This window comes from Pelobates fuscus, chromosome 3 (genome assembly GCF_036172605.1).
Source record: "Pelobates fuscus isolate aPelFus1 chromosome 3, aPelFus1.pri, whole genome shotgun sequence".
In the NCBI taxonomy this organism is placed as follows: Eukaryota; Metazoa; Chordata; class Amphibia; order Anura; family Pelobatidae; genus Pelobates; species Pelobates fuscus.
Genome location: NC_086319.1, coordinates 66,787,581 through 66,815,091, shown reverse-complemented (window position 1 = coordinate 66,815,091; position 27,511 = coordinate 66,787,581). Strand labels below are relative to the sequence as shown.

Below are 27,511 nucleotides of genomic sequence, written 5' to 3'. Positions count from 1 at the left end.
ATGGCTTATCTTCATAGCTCCTATCAGGCGAAGAATACCAGCCAATGCCTGTCCTAATATGAAAAGAGCATATCACCATTCCTTCATGCTAGTATCCTGATAAATGTTGGGTGTTAGGCAGAGTTTCTTCCAAAAAAAGAATTTAAATTGATAGATGTTGATTTGTTTGTCGAAGTGGTAATGATTTACAGTAAAGAAAAGAAAGTGTTACTTCTCTCAAGTCTTTGTAAAAATATTAAACACATAATAAACAATAGACTCGTTTTTAAGCACAATTTTATAAGGTTGGAATGCAAGCTCTGTTAGCATCAAGGCAAATGTAGTCAGGCGATTTTCTCAAACCTGATAGTGTAATTAAAGGAACACTGCAAGCATCACAGGCCACTACAGTAGTGTAGTGGTTGTGGTGCCATTTGTGCCAGCCCCATTGTAAAGTTATACTGTCTTAGAATGGTTTCACTTCTCAACTAGGGTCCAAAAGGCACAGTTAGATGAGAGCCATAGCTCCTACTCCTACTACTTAGTTCTCCCATGCTAAGCCTTGCAGAGCAGGGCTAACTTATTGTTTGAGAGCGCCATCTGATCACTCTCAGCCAATGAGATAAGCCCGGCATCATCAGGCTTAGCTTAGTGAAAAAAAAACTCTGCCTCTTAATGATCGGTAGTGGAGGTGGTGAGAGGTGCCTGGCAGACAACATGTAAGAAGTACGACAGTTCTCAAATGGTTTGACTCCATAAAAAGGAGGGGGGTCACCGGGATACCCCTGGCACCATAACCACTACAGGGTGCTGTAGTGGTTATGGTGCTTGGACTGTTCCTTACATTTACATTGTTTTTTGCAGTAAACACTGTCTTTTCAGAGAAAATGCAGTGTTTACATTACAGCCTAGTGATAATTCAACTGGCCACTCCTCGGATTGCTGCTAGATGTGCTTCCTAGGACGGGAGAGGGTGGGAGAGTCCAAACTCATATATAGTCCAAAAATTCTGATTTGGTGCTAGCATCACATGTTCTTCGTCCATTTGAGGTATTCAAAATTGTGATGTAATTCCCACACTTTTGCATTAGAAATGCTGTCAGACATTCTTGTAGTAGTTGTAGATACATTTATTTTAGTTGAACGAAAATAATTTGCTTGAAATATACCTAAACTAATTCAGGTAACGTACATGTAATTTCACATTTTGGTTACTTACGCTGTAAACACTTATACATCAGTTCATCATTTCTGGTTGTACTTAGGTTGAATAGCAAACCACAGGTGTATGGCCTTAACTATCTTGGTGTAAATTAGAAAATAGTGTCATAAGACATTATGCTTAATATTGAAAACTAAAATGAATCAATGGATAAAATAGCTGCCAGAACATCCACTTTGATGGCACAGTATATCGTAAGCTGTCTACTGATGTTTGCATGAATAATCTGGGACAAGATGAAATGTCCATCATACAATTTGACATTATCCCTTGCTATCCTAGATCCTGACCCACCGTCAGACCTACAAGTGCTTGTACAAGGAGAACATTCAGTTTATGTTTCTTGGAGGCTCCCGAGAGGAAGGTATCAGCATTTTCAGGTGAGGCACAGTCTGTTGTTTCATAGAGCTCATACTAATCCAGGTCGGTTTAATTCTAGTTAGTGTGAATAAACTACAATCAGATGATATTTGCGTCAAAGGAAAGTGTAGATATATATTTATTATTTATTTAATATTTTTCTTACATACCACCTTGATTCAAGTACAGATGGGCTGGACTCTTCAAATCTGCAGAATTTTGTCAAATTATGTAATGCTCCTGTATAGTATCTGCTTAATATATTTATCAAAATAATTAGATGATGCACAAATAAATACCGTATATACTCGAGTATAAGCCGACCCGAATATAAGCCGAGGCCCCTAATTTTACCCCAAAACTGGGAAAACTTATTGACTCGAGTATAAGACTAGGGTGGGAAATGCAGCAGCTACTTGTAAATCTCTAAATAAAATTAGATCCTAAAAAAATTATATTAATTGAATATTTATTTACAGTGTGTGTATATAATGAATGCAGTGTGTGTGTGTGTATATGAATGCAGTGTGTGTGTATATGAGTGCAGTGTGTGTATGAGTGCAGTGTGTGTGTATGAGTGCAGTGTGTGTATGAGGGCAGTGTGTGTGTATGAGGGCAGTGTGTGTGTATGAGTGCAGTGTGTGTGTATGAGTGCAGTGTGTGTGTATGAATGCAGTGTGTATGAGTGCAGTGTGTATGACTGCAGTGTGTGTGTATGAGTGCAGTGTGTATGTATGAATGCAGTGTGTGTGTGAGTGCAGTGTGTGTGTATGAGTGCAGTGTGTGTGTATGAGTGCAGTGTGTGTTTGAATGCAGTGTGTATGAGTGCAGTGTGTGTGTATGAGTGCAGTGTGCGTATGAGTGCAGTGTGTGTATGAGTGCAGTGTGTGTATGAGTGCAGTGTGTATGAGTGCAGTGTGTATGTATGAATGCAGTGTGTGTGTATGAGTGCAGTGTGTATGAGTGCAGTGTGTATGTATGAATGCAGTGTGTGTGTATGAGTGCAGTGCGTATGAGTGCAGTGTGTATGAGTGAGTGCAGTGTGTGTATGAGTGCACTGTTTATGAGTGCAGTGTGTATGAGTGCAGTGAGTGTATGACTGCAGTGTGTGTGTGAGTGCAGTGTGTGTATGAGTGCAGTGTGTATGTATGAATGCAGTGTGTGTGTATGAGTGCAGTGTGTATGTATGAGTGCAGTATGTGTATGAATGCAGTGTGTGCATGAATGCAGTGTGTGTATGAGTGCAGTGTGTGTATGAATGCAGTGTGTGTGTATGAGTGCAGTGTGTGCATGAATGCAGTGTGTGTGTATGAGTGCAGTGTGTGTGTGTGTGAATGCAGTGTGTATGTGTATGAGTGCAGTGTGTATGTGTGTGATGCAGAGCCTTGGTGGGGGGTGGGAATTTTTAATATATATTTTTATTATTATTATTATTATTTTATTTTTATTTTTGTTATATTATTTTTTTTCATTATTATTATTATTTTTTAAATATTATTATTTTATTATTTTTATTTTTTTTCGTCCCCCCTCCCTGCTTGATACATGGCAGGGAGGGGGGCTCTCCTTCCTTGGTGGTCCAGTGGCATTGGCAGTTTAGTGGGGGGGAGGGGGGCTGGCAGAGTTTACTTACCTCTCCTGCAGCTCCTGTCAACTCCCTTCTCCTCCGCACCTGTAAGTCTCCTCCGCACACTGTAAGTCTCGCTAGAGCCGCACTATGACCCCGCGGCTCTCGCGAGACTTACACTGGAAGCTGACCGAGGTGCTGAACGGACCGGCGCGGAGGAGGAGGGAGCTGACAGGAGCTGCAGGAGAGGTAAGTAAACTCTGCCAGCCCCCAGTCTGTATTATGGCAATGTAAATTGCCATAATACAGACACTGACTCGAGTATAAGCCGAGTTGGGGTTTTTCAGCACAAAAAATGTGCTGAAAAACTCGGCTTATACTCGAGTATATACGGTACATAGAAACATAGAATGTGACGGCAGATATAAAACCATTCGGCCCATTAGTTCCTGGCCTTATCTTATAGCTAGAATAGCCTTATGCATATCCCACGCATACTTAAACTCCTTCACTGTGTTAACCTCTAATACTTCAGCTGGAAAGCAATTTCATGCATCCACTACCTTCTAAGTAAAGTAATACTTCCTGATATTATTTTTAGAAAAATAATACAAATAATAAATATAATAAGAATAATAATTATAATAATTATAATAATAACAGCAAGAATATTTTAATTATAATCATATACCGTAATAAAATGATATTTGATTATAATTACCATTTTTTAATAGGGACAAGTTATTGGGATAAGTTATAGCACAAGGAGGTCCCATTTCCCTGCAGTAATTTTAATTATTAGTCTGGAATGGACTTGTAAGTATTCTACCTTTTGACATACTCCGCTGTCAAAAACAAAACTTGACTAATGCATTTAAAGGTTTTGCAGTGTGCCTAGGCACTCACAAACCATAATCTCCCACAATTCAAAGCGATAATCTTCTCTATTACCTTCAAAGGTATGGACTAGGAAGCAGGTATGTGACCAAAAAAAATACAACAAAAATACAAAGTAAAAAAAAATTAACAGTTATGTACAGGATGATCTGTAAAGAAGTGTATTGAGCTTATCGGGAACAACTGATTTTATAGCTTTTACAACTGAACCTCCAATTCCCACTCAGGTTATATGTAACAATTTTGGCACTGGCATAGTCCCTTTTACATGGACCAAGGACACATCTAAATCTATTGCCTGTTTCTAATTGTATTTTACGGTTCTTCGTGTTCCTGAATACATTTTAAAGAGACAAAAGAAATTGCGCTGAGTGTATGTGTAAGTAGACTGAAAGGAAACCTGATCATGTTTGTGTCGGATGATTAATTGGACAGGCTGAAAGACTATGGCTTGTCTAGTATTTAATTGGTGTACAGAACATTCTCTTCAACATTTCAATCACAAATATTTGAGGCCTGTAAAGTCATCCCAGTGATAATAAACTAAATTGCTGTTATAAGTTATTGTCAGAATAGCTTTTCCTATTTTTACATACCTTGACATTAACATAATTGTTTACTAAAGTGTAAAAAAAGTGAAAGTGTTTAAAGTGACGTCACACGAGGGTTATTAATGTGAAAATTCCGAATTTCAAATTTGAGGCCAAACTAACTAAATTGGAAGCATTGCTGACTTAGAGAATGTTTCTAGACTGGCTATTATAACCTTGAATTTGAAATTCCCTTTGAATTCCCACTTTAGAGAATAACTCTTCAAATTTTCGACTGCAATCAATGATATGAAAAATTCTCCAGGTCTGCTATGCTTTTAGTTTGGCTATTTTGAAATATTTGACAATTATTTTTTACTAAATAACACTAGTAAATTCACTTTAGTGAATAACCAGGATAATCCAGTTTTATTATTTTGAATTGAGATTACAACACACAACTAATTCATATACACAAAAATATATTCCAAAAATACTATAAATAAGACAAATGAATGTTCTCTTTTCATCAGTTATTGAACACGGCGAAACACAATGCTACAAATGTATTCTAACTAATTGAATTTAAAAAGATAATTTAAATTTATGCAAAAGATAGTGTTGGTCTGAATCTCTCTAACATAAAAAAATATTAAAACATTGTGTTAACAGGAGAAGTGCCCAGTCAGCCTGAAAATAATACTCCTTGTAAACAGTTGGTGCTGTTGGTTAAATTTTAATGAGTTAGGCTTCAGTATGTCAGTTGCTTAGCAAAGACCAGTAACTCCGGCCAAGATCATTTTACTAATCATGTAAAATTTATCTTCATCCGTTCCTTCTATCCTACATCTGAGGAGAGATGAGGCACAGCAAAGCAAGAAAAAATAAAAGTATTATTCTTTTAAGAATATTATTTTTATTTGTTTGCTTAAATGAGAATGTGATTTGTACTATGACCCCAAAAAAAAGAAAAAAAAATGGTATAAAAATAATAATTAAAATATGGTAACATTTAGAATATTTTCTAAAAACAGTGCACCTTTTGGATTGGTATTACATGTGTTCAAGGCAAACAAAATGTTTCATTTTTAAATTTATTTCAAGCATTAGATTTAAGTCCTTTGTTTTTTAGAACAAGATCTCCTAGGATATTGAGAGGAAAAAAAAAAGAATAAAATTGATTGATACTTTTAGAAAGCTCTTAGGTCTGATTTATGTAATTTGCAATTACTTGCTAGAATGCAACATCATTATATCCATATCACATGTCAGAATTTCAAAGACCAGTGTGATCTCCCACCGACTTCAAGACTGTCGAAACATCATTGTACAGACATCAGTCAAATGAAATATATAGACTTTTCAATGAAGCTGATATGAATAATCTGGTTTTCCCCTAATTCCTTACATACTTTACCTGGAAAAAAAAGCCCATTACTACTAACAGCAAACAGAAATTATACCTATAGATCATGTGCATCTCACGGCTATGTGTTTCTGCCTTACAATCGGTAAATTATTTTCTCTGATAATATGAATGATTGACATTTAAAAAACATATATTTTTATTTAGATTTTCTGTCCATAATTGTAATTTAATGGGGAGACGAAATATTGAGAATGTTGATTAGTAGTCACTTAGACTACTTATTTTACTTTAGGGCCCCCACCTGCCACTCAGGGGTGGGGCCGGGGGGAGGACAATAGGTACCCCCCTTATTTTACTTTATGAGCTGTGTGTGGGGGGCCAGGGTGGGCAATAGGTCCCCCCTTCAGTTTAAAAGCCCCCACTCGTGCGGCACGGGTGGAGGCTCGGGAGGGGGGACACGGTTATTTTTTTTGTTTTGTTTTTTTAACAGTGAGCAGCCACAGGCTGCTCACTGTTTACTAGACATGCCCCTACTCGCGGTATAGCGAATAGGGGCAGAATTTACTAATACTAAGTCATTTTTACTTAGTATTAGTAAATTTGGCTGAAAGACCAATGTAGGTCTTTCAGTCTTTTGGTAGATAGCTCCCTAATAATGTGGGAATTAGGGAGTTATCTACTTCCTCATTACCATCCATTTACTGTAATGGAAGTAACTTACATTTTATATGAAGTGTTACTTGATTGTTATAAGTGTTGCAAATGCTTACAGCTGAATCCTGGCATGCTTGTATACTTTTTATTTAAACTGGTATACAGTGTAACAGTCTTCATTCTTCCACTGGGTATATTAGTGCTTCAGAACTTCGCCACTTCGGAACTTCAGCACTTCGGAACTTCGACACTTCAGAACTTCAGCAACTTCGGCACTTCGGAAATTCGGCAATTCGGCAATTCAGCTATTCGGACACTCGGAAGTATCCGAATGTCCGAATTGCCTGAAATTCGTCCGAATTGACATTCGGAATGAAACGAATTGCACATGTCTAAAGAACACATACTTCTATCATTGTAATAAAAGGTTTATAGATAAAAGGAATGATTTTCTAGAGCCTCGCATTGTTCCTCTGTCATAACACCATAAAAGTGACTTCTGCTTCTTAGTAAATCATTCAAACAGCAGTGCAATTCTATATGTGCTAGACTTTTTTTTGGCATAAATCTTACACCTAGGTATAAATCTTACGAATCAGGCATTGGGTTTGCCTAAATCTCATCTAATGTTTGTGGATTGTTCACTAAATTGTAAATTTCAAATTTCAAGTTAAAAAAAAAATGCTGACTTAAAAAATAAAGTGTGAGCACTTTCCCAAATCAACAACTTTGGTCTTTAAATTTACAATTTCCTGATAAATTTCCAGAATATGAAGTGTAATTTAAAATAAAAAAAAAAAATCCTAACTACTTTGCTCTTACAATAAATAAATTAAAAATATATATTAATAATCATATAAATAATAATAGTAAAAAAAGTATCACCTTATAATTGGTACACACACACACACACACACACACACACAAACATTTTAGTGCTCCAGAAACAACTACAAGGTTATTTACTAACCTGATTTGTCTGTTTCTTTATTTTCTTTATGTACAACTCCAGCAGTTTTCCAGAGGAGACATAATTTGTAGTTTTATGCTATAAAAAAAATTCCCATGTGGACAGAATGTAATATTTATAAGTAAAAACACTTAATTGTCCAGCACAAACAGTAACATCTGACGGCATAAATCAAACCTTTTGGTCTGGATTTTGAAATATGTACTGTTCAATAATAACACTGATGGATAAGCCCCAAAAATCTGTTTGATGCTTTTGGCTTTTTCACCTTACAGCTCGTTATCTCTGGCAATAAACTAGGGAGATGGCGAAGGAAGCATAGGAGACGGGATGCACAGTAGCTCAGCCCTTGTAACTGGGAACGTGACTGTTTTCATGTCTCAATGTGTTGTTCACTTTTAGGAATCTCATTTGTACATTTTTTCAAAATGAATATTTTGGAGCATTTCTGTTCTGTTACCCTAAGCTCAATTAATCATGCCTTTGCATTTTTTTGTTAATGTTTTTTTGCAGTTGGCCTACCAAGAAACAAATAGCAACACTCCAAACAAGATAACAACGTCTACCAATGCGATAATAGTAAAAGACCTTTTACCGGGAGTAGAGTATAGATTTCAAGTTACTACAATAAGTGGGGAAGATTCTAGTATACCCGTTGAGAAAATAGTAACTACAAGTAAGTGCACTAATGATTAAAGCCATATGTGTTTTCATTCATATCCTATGTATAACATATTTATATGACATTTATTAAAATGTTTGGTGTGTTTTAGGAATTTCTTAGCAATTATTACATTGTAATGAAAGTAGAACTATTATATAATAGTACTGGTGTCACATTGTTAATTATTTAACTAACATGTTAGTATTGTACTTAAACAAATTATGAGAATATAAGGTATTCATAAGGTACAACCTATGTTAATGTCTGGAGATTGTGAATATTTTGAGAAAAACAAGCATGGGATAGATTTTTGGGATAGAAGTTTGATAACTTTTAAGAATATGCCTCTGGGCTTTGAAAATCTCTACTTTATTACCCTCTTTATGACTAAGTGGAGTTTTCATGTTAGTAATGGCAGTGGTGTCTAATTATTTGCATATATGCTAATTAAAGGAAAGATTTTATAGCTAACAGTCTACTACGTACCAGGACACATATGTTGCCAGTAACTTACTGATGAATTAAAACGTTTTCTCTCACTAGTGATGTGCACAGCCTAAAATTTTAAATTGTTTCAATTCATTATCTGTCTGAAATTTGGAAATTATTGCTTTGGAACAAACTGAAATTTAGTAATAATTTGGTTTGTTTTCTGACATTCATTCACTATTATTCCAATTACTCGAAAATATACCAAATTTGAGTGAAGTTAAACAGACAGCTCCCTACTTTGGTATCCTTAAAGAAACACTATAGTGTCAGGATTACAAACATGAAACACCATTTAGGTGTCTGGCCTTCTTTGCCCTTGTCCCCCCTCCCCTTTTCCATGAAAAAGGTAGCCTACTTACTTTTTGCAGAGCTGCATGAGTCTACTCGTGGCTGGCTTAACTCACTTTCCGCCTCCTTGGCTGAGAACATCAATTTTGATGATCTCAGACAATTCAATGCTTTCCCAATCAGCACCAATCAGCATCTCCTCATAGAGATGCATTGACTTAATGCATATCTATATAGGAACGGTCAGCGCCTCCATGCACACCGTAGAGATGCTGAACATCAGTGCTGCATACTGTGCAGCACTTACCAAGGAAGCACCTCTAGTGGCCATCTGAGTGACTGCCACTGGAGGTGTTCATAGGCAGTAATATAAACACTGCCTTTCATTGAAAAGACAGTGTTTAAATTAAAATGTCTGCAGGGACATACTATACACACCAGAACAACTACATTAAGCTGCAGTCGTTCTTGTTACTATAGTTTCCTTTTAAATATTATAATCCCACATAAGGGCACTAAATTAGGGAGCAATGTACTAAACTCAGTTGATAGATCAATATTAATTAAATGTTGCACTAATTCAATAAGGCAGGCAAATAGAGGCAGTGTTATGCTCATGTGGATGTTGCTTTGACACATATCACCTACCTAGAGATTGGTGCAGACCACGTACACGCCTTCATGATTATGGTGTTCCCTGATGGCAGTGGTCTCTTTTAGCAGGATAATGCATACTGTTACACTGCAAAAATTGTTCAGGATTGGTTTGAGGAACATGACAAAAGTTCAATGCGTTGCCTTGGCCTCAAAATCCCCCAGATCTCACTCAGATTGAGCATCTGTGGGATGTGCTGAAACAACAAATCCAGTCCATTGATTCCCTACCGTGAAACTTGCTGGAACTAAAGGATCTGTTCTTAATGTCTTGATGACAGATACCACAGGACACAGTCAGAGGTGTTGTGAAGTCCATCTCTTGATGGATCAGAGCTGTTTTGGCAGCATGAGGGTGATCTACACAATATTAGGCAGGTTGTTTTATTGTTATCACTGATCAATGTATACTAAGGGCATAAAACATGTAGCAAACCAGTCGATATGTAACACCGTCTTTCATGATACTTTGCCAGTCATGATTTGATGATAGCATGGAGTTACTAAATTTGGTACCAGATGGTTTTTAACCTATAAAGAAACAATGTTATTATTATATGAGCCGCAAAGTACCAGTTTTACTTTACAAAATAGTACACCCAGTTGTCATAATAAATTAATGGATCACTCCACACTTCAAAAGCTTTATGGATGAGGGGAATCCTGTTTTAACCCTAGTGCATAAAGTGCTGATTTCTATGAAAAACCCCTCTGGTTCTAGGTTCTCAGCCTGCTTCTGTTAACTCCCATGAGCTTACAGAAGTGGCTGGTGTGCTCTACTTGAGCATGCTGGCCTCCTCCCACACAGATCTCAGATCAGCTCACCCAGCTCCTCCAGACCTCAGACCAGACGTGCGTGCAAGCACAAGCCGGCGCGTGCGCATTAAAAGGTGCATGAAGGCATTAATTCAGACGTTTCTCAATGAGAAACCTTTTATTAGTTATTTCTCTGTGTCTTCCCGGGAAAAAGGGGAGGGCTTGCTAATGCTGCATATCATAAGAAGCTCTTTTAAGCTACATCTCCAATAAATGCATGCATGCCAAATTTATTGGGGGTATTACTACTAAACAGTTATTTTCTTTTTGCCCATTTTGGATAGTGGAGTGTCCCTTTAAATAAACATTAAATAAGAGTATTATGTTTGGACGTATTGACATGTTCCTTTAATTAAGCCCATGTCTTTTTGTTTTGGTTTAGGGCCTCTTGGCGTTTGTGGCCTTGCTATGAAATTCACAAATCAGCAACCTTAGCATGGATCCCTACTGTTACTAGTTTCACCCATCATCGGATAGTTCTTTCAAACTACACATTTATCAGTAAATACAACATTTCAGAGAAATTGGCAGAGTATACTATACTCAACTTAACCCCAGGTGGCACATATAATTTTACAGTCCAGAGGATGAAAGGAAACATTGAAGGTGCTTTTGCTTCTATGCTCATAGTTGTAGGTATGTATAAATGTTTGGTATGTTTATTTTATTCATTATCATTGATTAATTTTTGTCGTTTTGGGACAAATATAAACACTGCTGTTTCTCAGCAGGCATTTATAAAGGCAAGTCAGAGTGCATTATTTATTGTCTTTATATACAACGAATCACATACAGGGAGTGCAGAATTATTAGGCAAGTTGTATTTTTGAGGATTAAAATACCATGTTCTCAATGAACCCAAAAAACTCATTAATATCAAAGCTGAATATTTTTGGAAGTAGTTTTTAGTTTGTTTTTAGTTTTAGCTATTTTAGGGGGATATCTGTGTGTGCAGGTGACTATTACTGTGCATAATTATTAGGCAACTTAACAAAAAACAAATATATACCCATTTCAATTATTTATTTTTACCAGTGAAACCAATATAACATCTCAACATTCACAAATATACATTTCTGACATTCAAAAACATAACAAAAACAAATCAGTGACCAATATAGCCACCTTTCTTTGCAAGGACACTCAAAAGCCTGCCATCCATGGATTATGTCAGTGTTTTGATCTGTTCACCATCAACATTGCGTGCAGCAGCAACCACAGCCTCCCAGACACTGTTCAGAGAGGTGTACTGTTTTCCCTCCTTGTAAATCTCACATTTGATGATGGACCACAGGTTCTCAATGGGGTTCAGATCAGGTGAACAAGGAGGCCATGTCATTAGATTTTCTTCTTTTATACCCTTTCTTGCCAGCCACGCTGTGGAGTACTTGGACGCGTGTGATGGAGCATTGTCCTGCATGAAAATCATGTTTTTCTTGAAGGATGCAGACTTCTTCCTGTACCACTGCTTGAAGAAGGTGTCTTCCAGAAACTGGGAGTTGAGCTTGACTCCATCCTCAACCCGAAAAGGCCCCACAAGCTCATCTTTGATGATACCAGCCCAAACCAGTACTCCACCTCCACCTTGCTGGCATCTGAGTCGGACTGGAGCTCTCTGCCCTTTACCAATCCATCCATCTGGCCCATCAAGACTCACTCTCATTTCATCAGTCCATAAAACCTTAGAAAAATCAGTCTTGAGATATTTCTTGGCCCAGTCTTGACGTTTCAGCTTGTGTGTCTTGTTCAGTGGTGGTCATCTTTCAGCCTTTCTTACCTTGGCCATGTCTCTGAGTATTGCACACCTTGTGCTTTCGGGCACTCCAGTGATGTTGCAGCTCTGAAATATGGCCAAACTGGTGGCAAGTGGCATCTTGGCAGCTGCACGCTTGACTTTTCTCAGTTCATGGGCAGTTATTTTGCGCCTTGGTTTCTCCACACGCTTCTTGCGACCCTGTTGACTATTTTGAATGAAACGCTTGATTGTTCGATGATCACGCTTCAGAAGCTTTGCAATTTTAAGAGTGCTGCATCCCTCTGCAAGATATCTCACTATTTTTGACTTTTCTGAGCCTGTCAAGTCCTTCTTTTGACCCATTTTGCCAAAGGAAAGGAAGTTGCCTAATAATTATGCACACCTGATATAGGGTGTTGGTGTCATTAGACCACACCCCTTCTCATTACAGAGATGCACATCACCTAATATGCTTAATTGGTAGTAGGCTTTTGAGCCTATACAGCTTGGAGTAAGACAACATGCATAAAGAGGATGATGTGGTCAAAATACTAATTTGCCTAATAATTCTGCACACAGTGTATATATCTATATATTTTGCTCACTCTTACTATATATATATATATATATATATATATATATATATATATATATATATATATATATATATATATATATATAGTGCTTCATCCCAGGGCCCTATTTCGCCTTGTACTGCAGAGATCCCCAGATGGATTTTTTTCCCCCAAGTAAGTGGGTTAATCTCATAAGAGCAGACATTAGGCTGTTAGAGCATTCCCTATTAAATACCTTGAGTCAATTGATAACCATATTCACATATACATTGTATTCATATTCCTGTTACTTTAAATAGCAACACAAATCATTATAACTCTTGTGTATTTCGACTCTATAGACTTTTTCGGATGCATTGGGTTTACATACAAGTAGAGATGTCCCGAACAGTTCACCGGGAACTGTTCGCCAGCGAACATAGCTTGTTCGCGGTCGCCGCGGCGGGCGAACATATGCAATGTTTGGTCCGCCTCCTATTCGTCATGGAGATGGGAGGGTCTGGGAGGTAGGGTCTGCTGCTGATTGGCTGGAATGTGTCTGCTGACTGTGAGGTACAGGGTCAAAGTTTACTCAATGATGACTAATAGGGGGCGGACCGAACATCGCATATGTTCGCCCGCCGCGGTGACCGCGAACAAGCTATGTTCGCCGGCGAATAGTTCCCGGCGAACTGTTCGGGACATCTCTACATACAAGGCATAAACCATTGAGATCAAAGGATGTATAAAGTAATAAAAATGATTACACTCTCTATGTATTTTTTTTTTGCTTTTTGCTTTTTGCTTTTTTTTAAATGGTGCACCTTCCTTACATCCATGCCAAAATAGTGTGCTCTAATGATGTTCTTTCTAACAATTAAAAGTAATTAATATACAAACTATCTAATCAGTAGTTAAGTATGTGTCACATTATCTTTCCAGTGTTCATGTGATGACAAGATATTGTAGCATGCCCATTATTTATCTTTGAGACTTTGGCATTCTAGATTGTAACCAGAGATTTTACCAGACATATCAAAATTGTGTACATGTTCCAGTAGGCAATCAAATTAATGCACATCACTGTTTTTGCATAACAAAACCTACTACAGGCTAAATTGAGCTAACTGTAACCAAAATCATTACAAGAATTTCTGCAGCTATTAAACTGATTTACTTTGCGACGCCAAGGTAAGCATAGTTTTGCGCTCCAATCTAAGTTCTCTTAAAGGGACTCTCCAGTGCCAGGAAAACAAATCTATTTCCGAATCTTTTTCCAAATCCTGCAGTCTTTGCAAATTTGTCTATGCGATCATTTCAAGAAAAACGATTTGAATTAACCAAAAGGGCATGAAAATGGTCCAATCAATATAGTGAAAAATTAAAATTTTATGAACCTATTTTGCAGCACTCTGATAGGCGCATTTTCCTGTCATTTGGTTCACAGATCAAGTGAGAAGAAGTAATTGACAGAGGGAGAAAGAGGAACAGCAGTAACATAATCTATATTTATATATTATATATTTATTAATTTATAAATATACAAATATAGATATTTTTTTTTTTACTGCTCCTCCTTATTCTGTCTATTGGTCACTTCTCACTTGATCTGTGAATAAAATTAACATTGACTGTCCCCTAACCATCAATCATCTTTCTTCCCATCAATCATCTTTCTTCCCATCAATCATCTTTCTTCGCATCAATCATCTTTCTTCCCATCAATCATCTTTCTTTTGGTGACATGGGTGGAATGACACAAATCAAACAAAACGGTTAATCTATTATCTGTTTCATGATACCTCCATATGAAAATTTGGAGTTATGGAATTTGGACAACCCACGATTGCCCAAAATTCTGAAAAATTGCTATAAATTTGAAACTGTATGCACAAGTCTACTGCTACCTCCAGTGATACATCTGCCTGCTAACTCCAAGCAATTGTACAGTTCAATGGGGACGTCAACCTGATGTAAATGACAAATTGAGGAAAGTTACAATTGAGCAATCCTCAAAGTTCTCTGCTGTCTTCTCATATTCCTTTTCTCCTGTTTTGCTATTTCTTACAGGCACCAACCCATGTTCACTTTCTCTAGTTTGCAATCTTTTAATCATTTTCTTTTCAAAGCACGATGCTTCTCCCTTACAGACACACAACCATGAAACAGTGTTTTGTGAATGTAAATGTTCTGCATCATAGGGTAGAATTGTGCCACAATTTCTTTTATCCATTAACAAATAGTGCCATATGAATTCACATCCTATTAACACACACCAAAATGGCACGATTTGTTAAGTACATTTATAAATTGACTCGTTCGAGCATAGATTATAAGCATTCTGATTCCTATGAATTTATTCATTTTTGACACGTCTATCATAGAGTACTAAAGTGTTGCAGTCCCACAACAATTATATTTAGCGTTCTTCTTCATTCTATCCCTTCATTTATCTCTCTACAATTAATATTATCCGTTCCTTTCTTTTTCCCATGTATCATTTTCCAATAGCTCCAGTAAAGGTATTTATTTTCCTGTGTTCCGACCTTTGTCAAGCTTTCATCTATTTTGGCTAACTGGGCTTCCTGGCTCTTGTCTTTCTAGCCCCTCCTATCTTCCTTAGACCAGTATGCCACCCTCTTCCTTTTTTATCGTACGTCAATTTTTTTACCTTTTTGTTCTTCCAATATCTGTTTCTTTTATTCTTTCAGTTCATGGCATCTGACCACTTTAGATGAACATTAATACGGATACACATATTTGAATGCTTTTAACAGAACAAATGTTAAATCTAAACACAATTAAAAATACACGTTTGCTTGTATAAATAATTTTTTTGTGATAACTATTCTTTTCGTATAGAATATATAAACTGTATTATCTACATCTACCTGCAAAATGTCTATTTATTTTTGGCTAGATGACAAAACAACGCTTTTTTTTTTTTGCAGATTTCATGGTAACCTCCTGTGAAATGGGAGCTTAATCTAGATGTATGTGTAATTTCTTGCAATCTGCTGATAATGTCTATCTGTATTGTGCTATTTCGCAATCATTTTATTTATCTTTTTTCCTCTGAGCATTTTTCAAATACTGAGAATGAAATAATACTTGTATATAATACTACAACCCAATATCACTACCATTCTTATCCGTTCCAAAGCCAGGGAGATACATGCCCAGCATGGGATGTCTATTTTTATAAGTCCTTGAAACGTTATTTTATCCTGATGAGACTTTATTGAGGAGTTCCCTTATTGAGGAGTTCCCTTTCCATTTTTTTTTTTTTTAATAAACTAGGAAGAATTGCTTATTTAGGACAATTGATTAAAATCATGAAATGAGTTTCCAAAGTAAAAAAATATTTTTTTTTTCCAAAAGAACCCGAAAAGCCAATAGAAGTTAAAGCCTTCAATATATCATCACAATCCTTTTCACTACGCTGGAGGAAACCGTATGGACTGGTGGAAAGATATCGAGTGGATCTTTTTCCTCCACATGGCTTTGTTACTGTCAGAGATCTCGGAGGTGGGGAGTATCAGGTACGTTTTTCATTATAGTACGAGGATGGGCAACTTTTGTTTATGCTCTAAGCTCCTGGGGATATTTCTTTCAAAACCTGTCAACCATGTAGCTCGATTCTCTATCTTTTAATATAGAATGCATACAAAACAACCTAATCTAAATATGTGAGAACGAATTTCAACATCAGGGGCATGTTACCTTAACAACAATTATACTTTTTTTTTTTAGTCTATCATGAACCTTCAGCCAGTCACCCAAGAGTTCATGAATAGTTTAACAAAGAAAGGGGAGTGCTATTGAGTAATACAGACTCATTAATTGTGTACTGTGCAGGCAGACCTTGCTTTAAATCATTAATGCAAGCAACGTTTCCCTGTAAAGCCATCAAAAAGACATAGAAACAATTCCACATTCTTAAAAGTAAAATAATGAGTACCTCTACTGCTGTATTTTTGCTGCTTCTGTTGAAGATTGCAGAGTTCCAGGTATGCTGTTTATATTAACTCTTATCTCTTCTGACTTTTTCGTTTGTGTTTTTTATTTTTATTTTTTTATTAAAATAAGAACTCAAGAGGAGAAAGGGAAGTTTGTTGTGAATTAAGTCAAGCCAACATTTTTGTACTTTTCCTCGCAAAAGACAACATTTTTTTCCCCAAGGAGAAAATATTACGCCTACTGTAAATAATTCATTTGCTTGTTTTTAATTTTTCTGCCTAAATGTATCCATCATTGTTTAAATGCCAGCAGTAGCGAGCAGCAGGCTGATTCTGCTGGAATCTGGAAGAGCAGCATGGAAAGTAATCTGCTGCAGAAAACTTCGGAATTGAGTGGTGCTTTTTCTGCACGCTGCACTTAATATTTCATTTAATGCGTATCTATTTGACATTTCAGGCCGATGTTTCCAGCTCTGCTCCTGGTACGTTGTACACTGTAACAATTTCTTCAATGTCATCTTCAGCTCTGAGTTCACCTGTCAGCAAGTCGTTGGTCACTAACGAAACTAGTAAGTTTTTCAATGCATCGTGTTAATTTTTTTTTTTTATAGGCAATTGTTTATTTTTCCTTGCTCTCGTATCTGCATGCAAACAGTATACATAGTGCAGGTCACGATATAACTGCCTGTAGGTTGACAGTTCATTAGATATAAAACACAATGAGGCGACATTTATAAAAAAAAAAGCAAAAAGCGATAAAAGTCTAAAAGAGAAATGATCACTAGGAATTGTTGCTGATGATTCCATTGGTCTCCATGGTGATTGTATCAGTTGTCGTTTTTTCTTATTAGTGGCATGTTTATACCTCTCTTTCAATGGGGTTTGAAAGTAAACTTTCACTGTCACGGCACTGTTAGCAGGTTTATCTCTCAATAGTTGCCAATAATTTAGGTAGCCGTTTTGCCCACAAGCTGTTATAAGGCTTATATAGGCATGGCTTTCAGAGAGTTAATTTCAGCCATGATTCACAGGCCATTAGGTAAATAATTAAGGGTAAATTAATATTATATTCACAATCATTTAGTACATGTGCACACGCTTTCTATTTCATTCCACGGAAATTTCTGATGACATAACTAATTATTTTCGGTCATTACATTTTCCCTTAGATACGTACCATCCATACCCAATATATAGCTTATGTTAAATGGAATTTCTATTCATTTTATTCATTCTTTTAATTGTTTTGGGTAAAATGGACATGACATATATATTATACAATAAATATTCACTTATACCAAACTGTTAAACAGTCTTTCACAATGTTTATTTATTTATTGATATTTAATGCTCATTGTATTGCTCACCATTTTGTGTGTACTAGTTTTGTATTTGGACCTTAATTGGAGAAATAATTGGAAAGACTGGACCTAAATTCCCCAGAAAAGTGTGTACTATTTCTGCCTCTTAGACTGCTTTTTCGCACTGACGTGTGTTGTAATGAATGTGCCACAATTTGGTTTATGATTTAGGGAGTGCCAAGAGAAGGAGTTGATAACCTCAGTGCTTTGATCTTTTGCGATCTCTGATATTTAATGCAGTCAGGAAACAGAAGCTATGCAACACAAATATTTTGCATCCCTATTGCCATTTAATTTAGGTATTGCAAAATGATAGATCTCTAACTGCAGTAAAACTACAACATCCATGATGCTTTGCCAGTTTTAAAGCTTGTAAAATATTCTGAGGGTTGTAGTTTTACAGCAGTTGTTGATCTATCTTTTACACATTTGTATATTTAATCTTTTCAGAGTTCATTTCCAACAGATAAATCAAGACATTCATTATCTTTTCTCAAACCTCAGATATTGAAAGCGTCCATAGTATATGCGGCTCTTATGTAGTTATATATATTTAACTCTTTATGAACCTTAAACCTATATACATATACTCTTTAACATTAGATAAACACCTATTTTGCCTATGCTATCATCACCAGAAGTAACCTGGCACTGAAATGAAGCTATTCTGCATTCTTTTAGAACATTGCATTTTTTACATTCTTGCTAAAGAATGTTTCTCATGTCTCTTAAAAGTATTTAATCATCTTTTGTAGCACACTGCGCTTGGGATGAAACACTTATGTTAAGAGTAAATCTGCCTTGAGAAGTTAAAATTCTTGCTGACCAATTCTTTTTCATTTAAAGTACTGTGATCTATGAAAAGTCTGTATGTCGCTGACAATATGGTTAAATGTGCGTCTTTAGTTCCAGGGCCACCTTTGTATCTAGCCGGAGAAAGAGTTGGTTCTGCAGGAATTCTTCTGTCCTGGAATATACCTAAAAATCCAAATGGAAAGATTCTAGAATACTCAGTTATTTACAGAGAGGTTTGTCCTTGGGTACAATCTTTATATTCACTGGTAACAATAGCACCAGACAGCCTCGAAGTTCTGTTGACAAGTTTGACCCCCGGAACAACTTATGAAATAAAGGTAATTAATTTTCTTTATAACGCATTAAATATTACAGATTCATATAAATGCTGATTTTAAAAAACTCTAGTAAGTGTATGTTGGTGTCCACTATGTATGTTGTAAATATTCCTAATTCAAAGTCTAATATTCAAAAATCATCCCCTAAAACTGAGAGACTACATAATTCTTGAAATACTCCGGAGGAGGGAATAGTGAGGCAAATATTCTGTTGGGTATTACAATTCACGCACGTAAACTGTTACACCTAAAATGCAGGGGAAATTAGAACCCCCATCTAAACAATGGTGATAGTTTATTTTTTATTTTTCCTACATACAGAATATTGACTTGAATAGCTTAGTTCAATGCTAATATTCCCCACCTGCAAGAAAGTTGCTCTTGATCGGTCAAATGAAACAGCCTATCTTTATTGATTTTCCTGTCAGTGATACTATAATTGTTGTTTACCAGACATCTTTTTGTTGGGAAGAAACGTTAGAAACAAGCCCACCTTAGATCTAAAGCGCTCAGGTTTTGTCAGCCAGTCTGCATAATGCTCGTTACCTCTCAGACTCATGTATAGTAATACCTTGTGCCTTATATTCACCTTATGCCTCCATTACCTCATTATTATTAAATCAGCAGATGGATGCTTGCCGCGGTTATTGTGAGTTGTGAATTGTCTTTAATTAGGACATTCAGACAGTAGTCATTTGAATGTGTAATTTGATTCACTGGAATGTCTTACTAGAGGCCCACGAAACAATACCCATCTTTATATTTTGCTCCTTGCAAGACACTCATAGCAGGAGAGTTTGCTTTTTCATTGAAACCTCAAACATGACATTTATAGTCACAATCATGCAGCATGACTTGTAATAGATCTAATTGGGATATTTAAGATTACTGTGACACAGGCTTTTTCAATACAATGTGGCGTTTGTTTTTGTGAAAAATAAAAATTATTGTTCAATAAGGGTATTGTTCAAAAACTTGTATACGAGAAAGTAAGTCATAGGATCTGTTTTGTTTTTTTTTAACCAAATTATGGGATATATTATATTAAATATTATATTCAAGCATTGTATCTGGTCAGTAAAAATTTCTGATATAAGCTGGTACCATGTGAGTGTTTTCTATGTGCGTTTTCTTTGTGCTCAGAATTAAGAAATGCCACAACTTTACTCTGATGGTAACATTACCGAAGTTAGATATTCATTAGCGACAAACCTGAACTTATGATTGCACACAATCTTGAAATCAAAATTCGGAGATTAGAAGATTAATGATAAAATAAAATGTATGAGTCTGTGACCTTTATGTTTGACCCCTTATTTAGTGTAGTGGCGGTGATAATTGTTGACTGACTTAATCGACCTGTTGTGGTCCAACTCAAAATTGATATGCGTGTAGATTTCTTTAAGCATGTTCCAACTGAATCTGTTGAGTATATTGTACATATTAATTTCTTGTGTTTGCAATTTTGGCAAGGTATATTGTTGTGATAGTACTTAATTGTACTTTATTGATTAACAAACAATCATTATTAAACATTTGGTGACATGGCTTACAAACATTATCTCAGGGGAAGTGTTTGTGGTGTTTGCTTTGTTTATTTTCAAACAATTAAAATATTATAGGTATTGGTTAATTGACAGACAGGTTTTTCTGGTGCTTTATCACGTATCTTTTGCCACTGAATTTGATAAGTAACTGATAGTTCTGTTACTGTGTTTATAACTCTTTTACAGAAGTATTTTGATTGCTTAAAGGGACACTCTAAGGCTTGGCTTTATAACCACTATAGTGGACTATAGTGTTTATGGTGCCAGAAATCACTGCTCACCATCCACCAGTACCCTGTCAAACTGTTAATGAATGGATTTACTCTTAGTCTGCTGTGTTAGGTATTTAAATTCCTTCCAGTGGTTATAGTTTTTATTGTTTCCATTTACGTTTGACTGCTTACCACATGGTGTAGGTTTTTTTAATTCAATCAATAATGGTAAAACTATTGACAAAAGAATAGAAATGTGGTCACTTCGACATTGTTAACTGCTCATTGGCTGTTGACATCTTGATAATTATGAAATTATAGATTGCAATTTATCTCTTTGCACATTATGTACATTGTTTTTGCTAAAGGCTTCTCCAATAATTTGTTAAAAAGATAACTTATTTATTGCAAAATGAAACTTTCCAAATTGGTGTTAATGCATAAGGCTCCCTCATTGCTGCTAACCTCTCCATCTGTCACAATGTCTTCCGGAGGAGGCATGGCCTCCTCTACGAAGGCCCAATCCAGTGCTTCTCATAGAGGAGCATTGGGATCTAATATCCATGCAAGGCAAGTGCCACATGCACATTCAAGCTGGTTAAAAACGACCATGCACGCAGACGATTCATTGAGTGACTGTAGAGTCCCTTTTACCCCCTTTATTAGCATGTACTTGGAATGAATCACAGGATACATAGGGAGACAATATTGCAAATATAGGAAAATGCTCCTTTTTTATATTGATTACTGTCTACATACATCCAATATAAAATTTTGTAAACTTACAATATTTTTTTGAATGTGTTCATTCTTCATTCATAGCAATATTGGGTGAAAAAAAAGGGTTAATTTTTTTCAAAGACTATATGGTATGACGTGTATTGCAATATTTTGCTGTGGATCTGAAATATTAGCATCCAAGCAAAAATAATTTTGTCATAGTCGGTACGTGCAAAAAATTACATGAAAAAATATACAAATACTCTGTTCATTGGATTAAAAAGTAATGTAAAAATAATGCATAATGGCGCAATAGTCAATGTGTATAGTCACAGATAAAATCTCTTTTACTATAAAGTGTTTTGCAAGCTGATAGTGATAGAGATGAACAATAGTTGAAAAAATAATTACTTTTCTGTACTGGTTGCTAAGTGAGCCCCCCACCTCCTCCGTCTTCCCTATTATTAGAATGCATTAATACGTTTTTCCTTGAAACTTTCGTATGGTGTGAAACAAGGGCTTCCTCTTATAGAGACATTTAAAGGTAGAAATGATTAATTTCCCATACTATGTAAGTTATGAGAAAGTTAATTGGCACTCTATAGGATAAATTGTGTTTTGCATTGCCTAATGTTTACACCATTGTGTTAGTTAAATGGTTATTTCAAGCACCATAACCACTTCATGGATTTAAAGGGGACATAGCGCTTACAGTCTCTATGTGCAGTGTTTCAATATGAAAAATTACACATACTGAGATAATGCAGTTTGCTGCTGGAAATGTAACTCCACCTACGGCAGAGTCCTTAGCAGCCTGGAACAAGAGTTCTTGCAAAAAAGGCGCAAAAAGAAAGGCACACCTCAAATAGAAACATAGAACTCGGCGGCAGATAAGAACCATCGGCCCATCTAGTAATAAAGGGTTAAAAAGACACATTAAAGAGAAAACCTCACTTAGAAGGAAAATTATTATTTATACATTTTTTTTTACCAATAAAGATATATTGAGATGTCCTTATATAGATTCTAATAGCAACTAGACCGTAAACATGTATTCATTGAGATAAAACTCCCCTCTTTTGGAAGTAGATGGGAAGCAAGTGTTTTATAAATATATGTTCACTTTACCTCAAACTACAAAAAGATTATACAATATATTTCTTCCACAACAATTATGCCTCAGCCATGATATTTTTCTGGTAGCCTTGTGTTCTAAAATTACTCTTCATAAGCTGTCAGTCAGTATGCCAATGTGAGAGAACCTGTATGGGTTTATTTTTGTATTTTTACAGATCTAACAACTTTGGCAGGTCTAATATTTCAAAAGGGTGTCCCCCTACCCAGTGGCTAAACTAACATAGAAAGGGCCCTGGTGCAGGAATATTTTGGGTACTGAAAAGGTAGATCCCCAACTGTCTTAAAATTCCCACAATACTTGGATGGATTCTACCATTTTCCCATGCTTGCAGGGTTGTATTTAGCACAGAGCAGTGTATGTGTGTTTTTGTACGGAGTATGTTTGTGGGAATGTAGTGTTAGCATTGAATGCAAGCATGCCTTTGTGTGCAGCGTGATTTTTGAATGCAGTGGTGTGTTTATATATAATTTTGTTTTTTAATTTGGAGGTATGTTTGTATACAGTGCTGATGTTTGAATGCATGAGTGTTTGTATGTAGTGTTGATGTTTGAATGCAGGGGTGTTTGTATGTAGTGTTGGATTTTGAATGCTGAAATGTGTGCACATATACACTGACACACACAGATACACACAGTGACAAACATGCAGATACACAGATATACACAGTGACACACAGATATTCACACAGTGACATACATGTAGATACACAGTGACACATATGCAGATATACAGACACACATATACACACACTGAAACACACAGAGGTAAACAGAGATATACTGACAACAGACACACACACACACACACACTGATGTACACACTGACACAAATACAGATATACAGATACACACACTGACACACATGCAAATATACATATACACACTGACACACACACACAGATACACACTCTGACACACATACAGATACCCATACTGGCAGCATACATCTACACACTGACACACATAAATACACACTGACACACATACAAATACACAGATACACATAATGACAACATACATCTACACACTGACAAACTAGATATACACAATGACACACCCACAGATACACACTAACACACATACAGATACACACACTGACACACATACAAATACACAGACACACACTGACATACAGATACAGAGACACACACACTAATACACTGATTTACACACTGACAGACACAGATATACAGACACCCACACTAACAGACATACATATATACATACACACGGACAGATACACACATATGTATACACACATTCACATGCTGGTCAAGATTTACACTTTCATTGCCATCAGTTTCCTACCTTCTGCAGGAGGGTGGCTTCTCTGGGGTCCAGTAGCAGGCTAAGGCTGTTGGGAGAGGAGGTCCCCCCTTTTCTCTGCCTTCTCCTCCTATGTCCTGCGTGGCTTTTGTATCTTTGGGAGGAAGTGATAGGCCCTCACTTTGTCCTAGGCTGCCGATTATAAGGGGGGACAGTTACTCTGTTAAAGGCGATAGTTCCGCCACCAGCACCTACAGTACCTCACTAAACAATTGATTTTTAATAATAAACCTGCTGTTATTTGTAGCAATGTAGCTTTAGAAAAATACCAGGAGACTTTAAAAATAATGGGGTTTATTCAGTAAACACTGAACAGAAATCAACTGAAAATCTGAATGACCTTGAGCTGTGTAAAGGGCCCCCAAAAAATGGAGCTGCTTCCCGATCTCCCAGAACATTGATTTTTGTGACCACAGTCAGGGCTGGTGCAAGGATTTTTGGCTACACAGGCAAAGATGAATTTTGCCGCCCTCCCCCCCCCCCCCCCCCCACACACACACGAATAAGATGTATCTTTAGCGGTGTCTCATATCCAGCCTTTTGAAATCCCCATGTAGTGTATTGTACCCCCCTAGTGTGTCTTACACCCCCTTGTATATCTCTTACAACCCCCATGTGTATCTCCTTCCCCCCCCAGCCCCTTTGTGTGTCTTTCTTTCCCACAGCCCTTTTCTGTGGGTCTCTCCCCTCAGCCTGTTTTTTTGTGTGTCCCTCTTCCCCTCAGGCTCCTTTGTGTAACTTTTCCCTCCCAAGCCATATAGACATAGATATATAGCTACACACACATACAGGCACATAGTCACAGAAATATGCAGGCATACAATCAAACAAACACAGCCATACAGGCACACAGTCATACAATCAACACATACAGGTACACAGACATACAGTCATACAGACACACACACAGAGACATGCAGACACTGGCATATAGATAAATAAAGACACATTTATACAAACACAGACATACAGAGACATGAAGATGCAGGCATACAGAGACATACAGAACAAGGCATACAGATACATACAGGCATGCAGAGACATACTTACACAGGCATGCAGGGACATATATACACAGACAGTCACACAAAGATATACAGAACAAGGCATACAGAGACATATGGATACAGTCATACAGAGACATACAGACACAGGCATACAGTGACATTCACAAACCCACGGACACAGTCATATAGAGACATACAGACACAGACATTCATACACAGACAGACATAGTCATACAGAGACATGCAGACAGGTATACAGAGCAGGGGCAGATCCAGATATGGGCAGCAATTGGGGGAGAGGGGCTGTAGTGGGGTTATGGGGTGTAAAAGGGAGTTGAAGGGATGTGAAGTAAGGGAGTTAGAGGCTGTAGAAGGGAGTATAGGGGCTGTGGTGGGAGCAAAGGAGCAATGTGGTTGGAAACGGGCAGTATGGTGGGAAACAGGAGCAGTAGAGGGGGACACAGGGGCAGTATGGTGTGGGCACAGGCTGTAACGAGGGACACTGAGGCAATAAAGTGGTGTCACAGGGACAGTATGGTAGGGGGTAAATGGGAAATAGAGGGGGGACAGGGGCTGTTGAGGCGGGTAGAGGAAGTAGAGGGGGGAGACAGGGGCAGTAGAGGCGTGTGAAAGGGGGGCAGAGGCAGGGGCTGTAGAGGGAAATAGAGGAGGCACACGGGATAAAGAGGGGGGCACAAAAGCAATAGAGGGGGGCACAAAAGCAATAGAGGGGGGCATGGGCAGTATAGTGGGGACAGGTGCTGTAGAGGGGGGCGCATGGGCAGTATGGTGGGGCAGAGGCTTTAGAGGGAAAGAGGGGCTGTAGAGGGAAATAGATGAGCTGTAGAGGGGCAGTATGGTGGGGCAGGGGTTATGGAGGGAAATAGAGGGAAATAGAGGGAAATAGAGGTGCTGTAGAGTGGCACAGGGGGCAGTAGAGGAGGACAGGGTCAGTATGGTGGGGGCAGGGGCTATAGAGGTGCTGTAGAGGGGCACATGGGGCAGTATGGTGGGGCAGGGGCTATAGAGGGACGTAGAGGGGACATGGGCAGTATGGTGGGGCAGGGTCTATAGAGGGAAATAGAAGTGCTGGAGAGGGGCACATGGGGCAGTAGAGTGGGGGCAGAGGCTATAGAGGGGCTGTTAAGGGGCAGGGGTAGTATGGTGGGGCAGGGGCTATAGAGGGGCTGTTAATGGGCAGGGGTAGTATGGTGGGGCAGAGGCTGTAGAGGGGGCAGGGGTAGTATGGTGGGGCAGGGGCTATAGAGGGACATAGAGGGGTGGGGGCTATAGAGGGGCTGTAAAGGGGGCTGTAGAGGGGCGGGGGCAGGGGCAGTATGGTGGGGCAGGGGCTATAGAGGGACATAGAGGGGTGGGGGCTATAGAGGGGCTGTAAAGGGGGCAGTATGGTGGGGCAGGAGCTAAAGAAGGAAATAGAAGTGCTGTAGAGGGGCACATGGGGCAGTAAAGGGGGCAGGGGCACTATGGTGGGGCAGGGGCTATTGAGGGGCTGTAAAGGGGGCAGGGGTAGTATGGTGGGGAAGTTTGGAGGGGCAGGGGCTGTACAGGGGGCAGGGGCAGTATGGTGGGGGCAGGGGCTATAGAGGTGGCAGGGGTAGTATGGTGGGGGCAGGGGCTATAGAGGTGGCAGGGGAGTATGGTGGGGCAGGGGGAGTATGGTGGGGGCAGGGGGAGAATGGTGGGGGCAGGGGCAGTATGGTGGGGGCAGGGGCAGTTTGGTGGGGGCAGGGGCAGTATGGGGGGCAGGGGCAGTATGGGGGGCAGGGTTAGTATGGGGGGGCAGGGGCAGTATGCTGGGGGCAGGGGCAGTATGCTGGGGGCAGGGGCAGTATAGGGGGCAGGGGCAGTATGGTGGGGCAGGGGCAGTATGGTGGGGCAGGGGCAGTATGGTGGGGGTAGGGAGAGTATGGTGGGGGCAGGGGGAGTATGGTGGGGGCAGGGGGAGTATGGTGGGGGCAGGGGGAGTATGGTGGGGCAGGGGGACTATAGTGGGGGCAGGGGGACTATAGTGGGGGCAGGGGTAGTATAGTGGGGCAGGGGCTGTAAAGGGGGCAGTATGGTGGGGGCAGGGGCTATAGAGGGAAATAGAAGTGCTGTAGAGGGGCAGTAGAGGGGGCAGGGAAGGGGCTATAGATGGGGCTGTAAAGGGGGCAGGGGTAGTATGGTGGGGCAGGGGCCATAGAGGTGGCAGGAGTAGTATGGTGGGGGTGGGGCAGGGGCTATAGAGGTGGCAGGGGCCGTATAGTGGGGGCAGGGGCCGTATAGTGGGGGCAGGGGGAGTATAGTGGGGGCAGGGGGAGTATGGTGGGGGCAGGGGGAGTATGGTGGGGGCAGGGG

At 38.5% G+C, this 27,511-nt stretch overlaps 1 protein-coding gene across 1 annotated transcript in view; it reads left to right on the top strand.

Annotated features, from left to right (window-relative positions):
- The first annotated feature begins 10,866 nt into the window (after positions 1–10,866).
- Positions 10,867–27,511, top strand: part of PTPRQ (protein tyrosine phosphatase receptor type Q) — a 239,119-nt gene continuing 222,474 nt past the window's right edge. The window contains exons 1-4 of the mRNA XM_063447145.1: positions 10,867–11,098; positions 16,133–16,293; positions 17,168–17,279; positions 18,978–19,204. Coding sequence (XP_063303215.1) covers positions 11,050–11,098; positions 16,133–16,293; positions 17,168–17,279; positions 18,978–19,204 — 549 coding nt within the window. The 5' untranslated portion in view covers positions 10,867–11,049. The remainder of the gene's footprint in view (positions 11,099–16,132; positions 16,294–17,167; positions 17,280–18,977; positions 19,205–27,511) is intronic.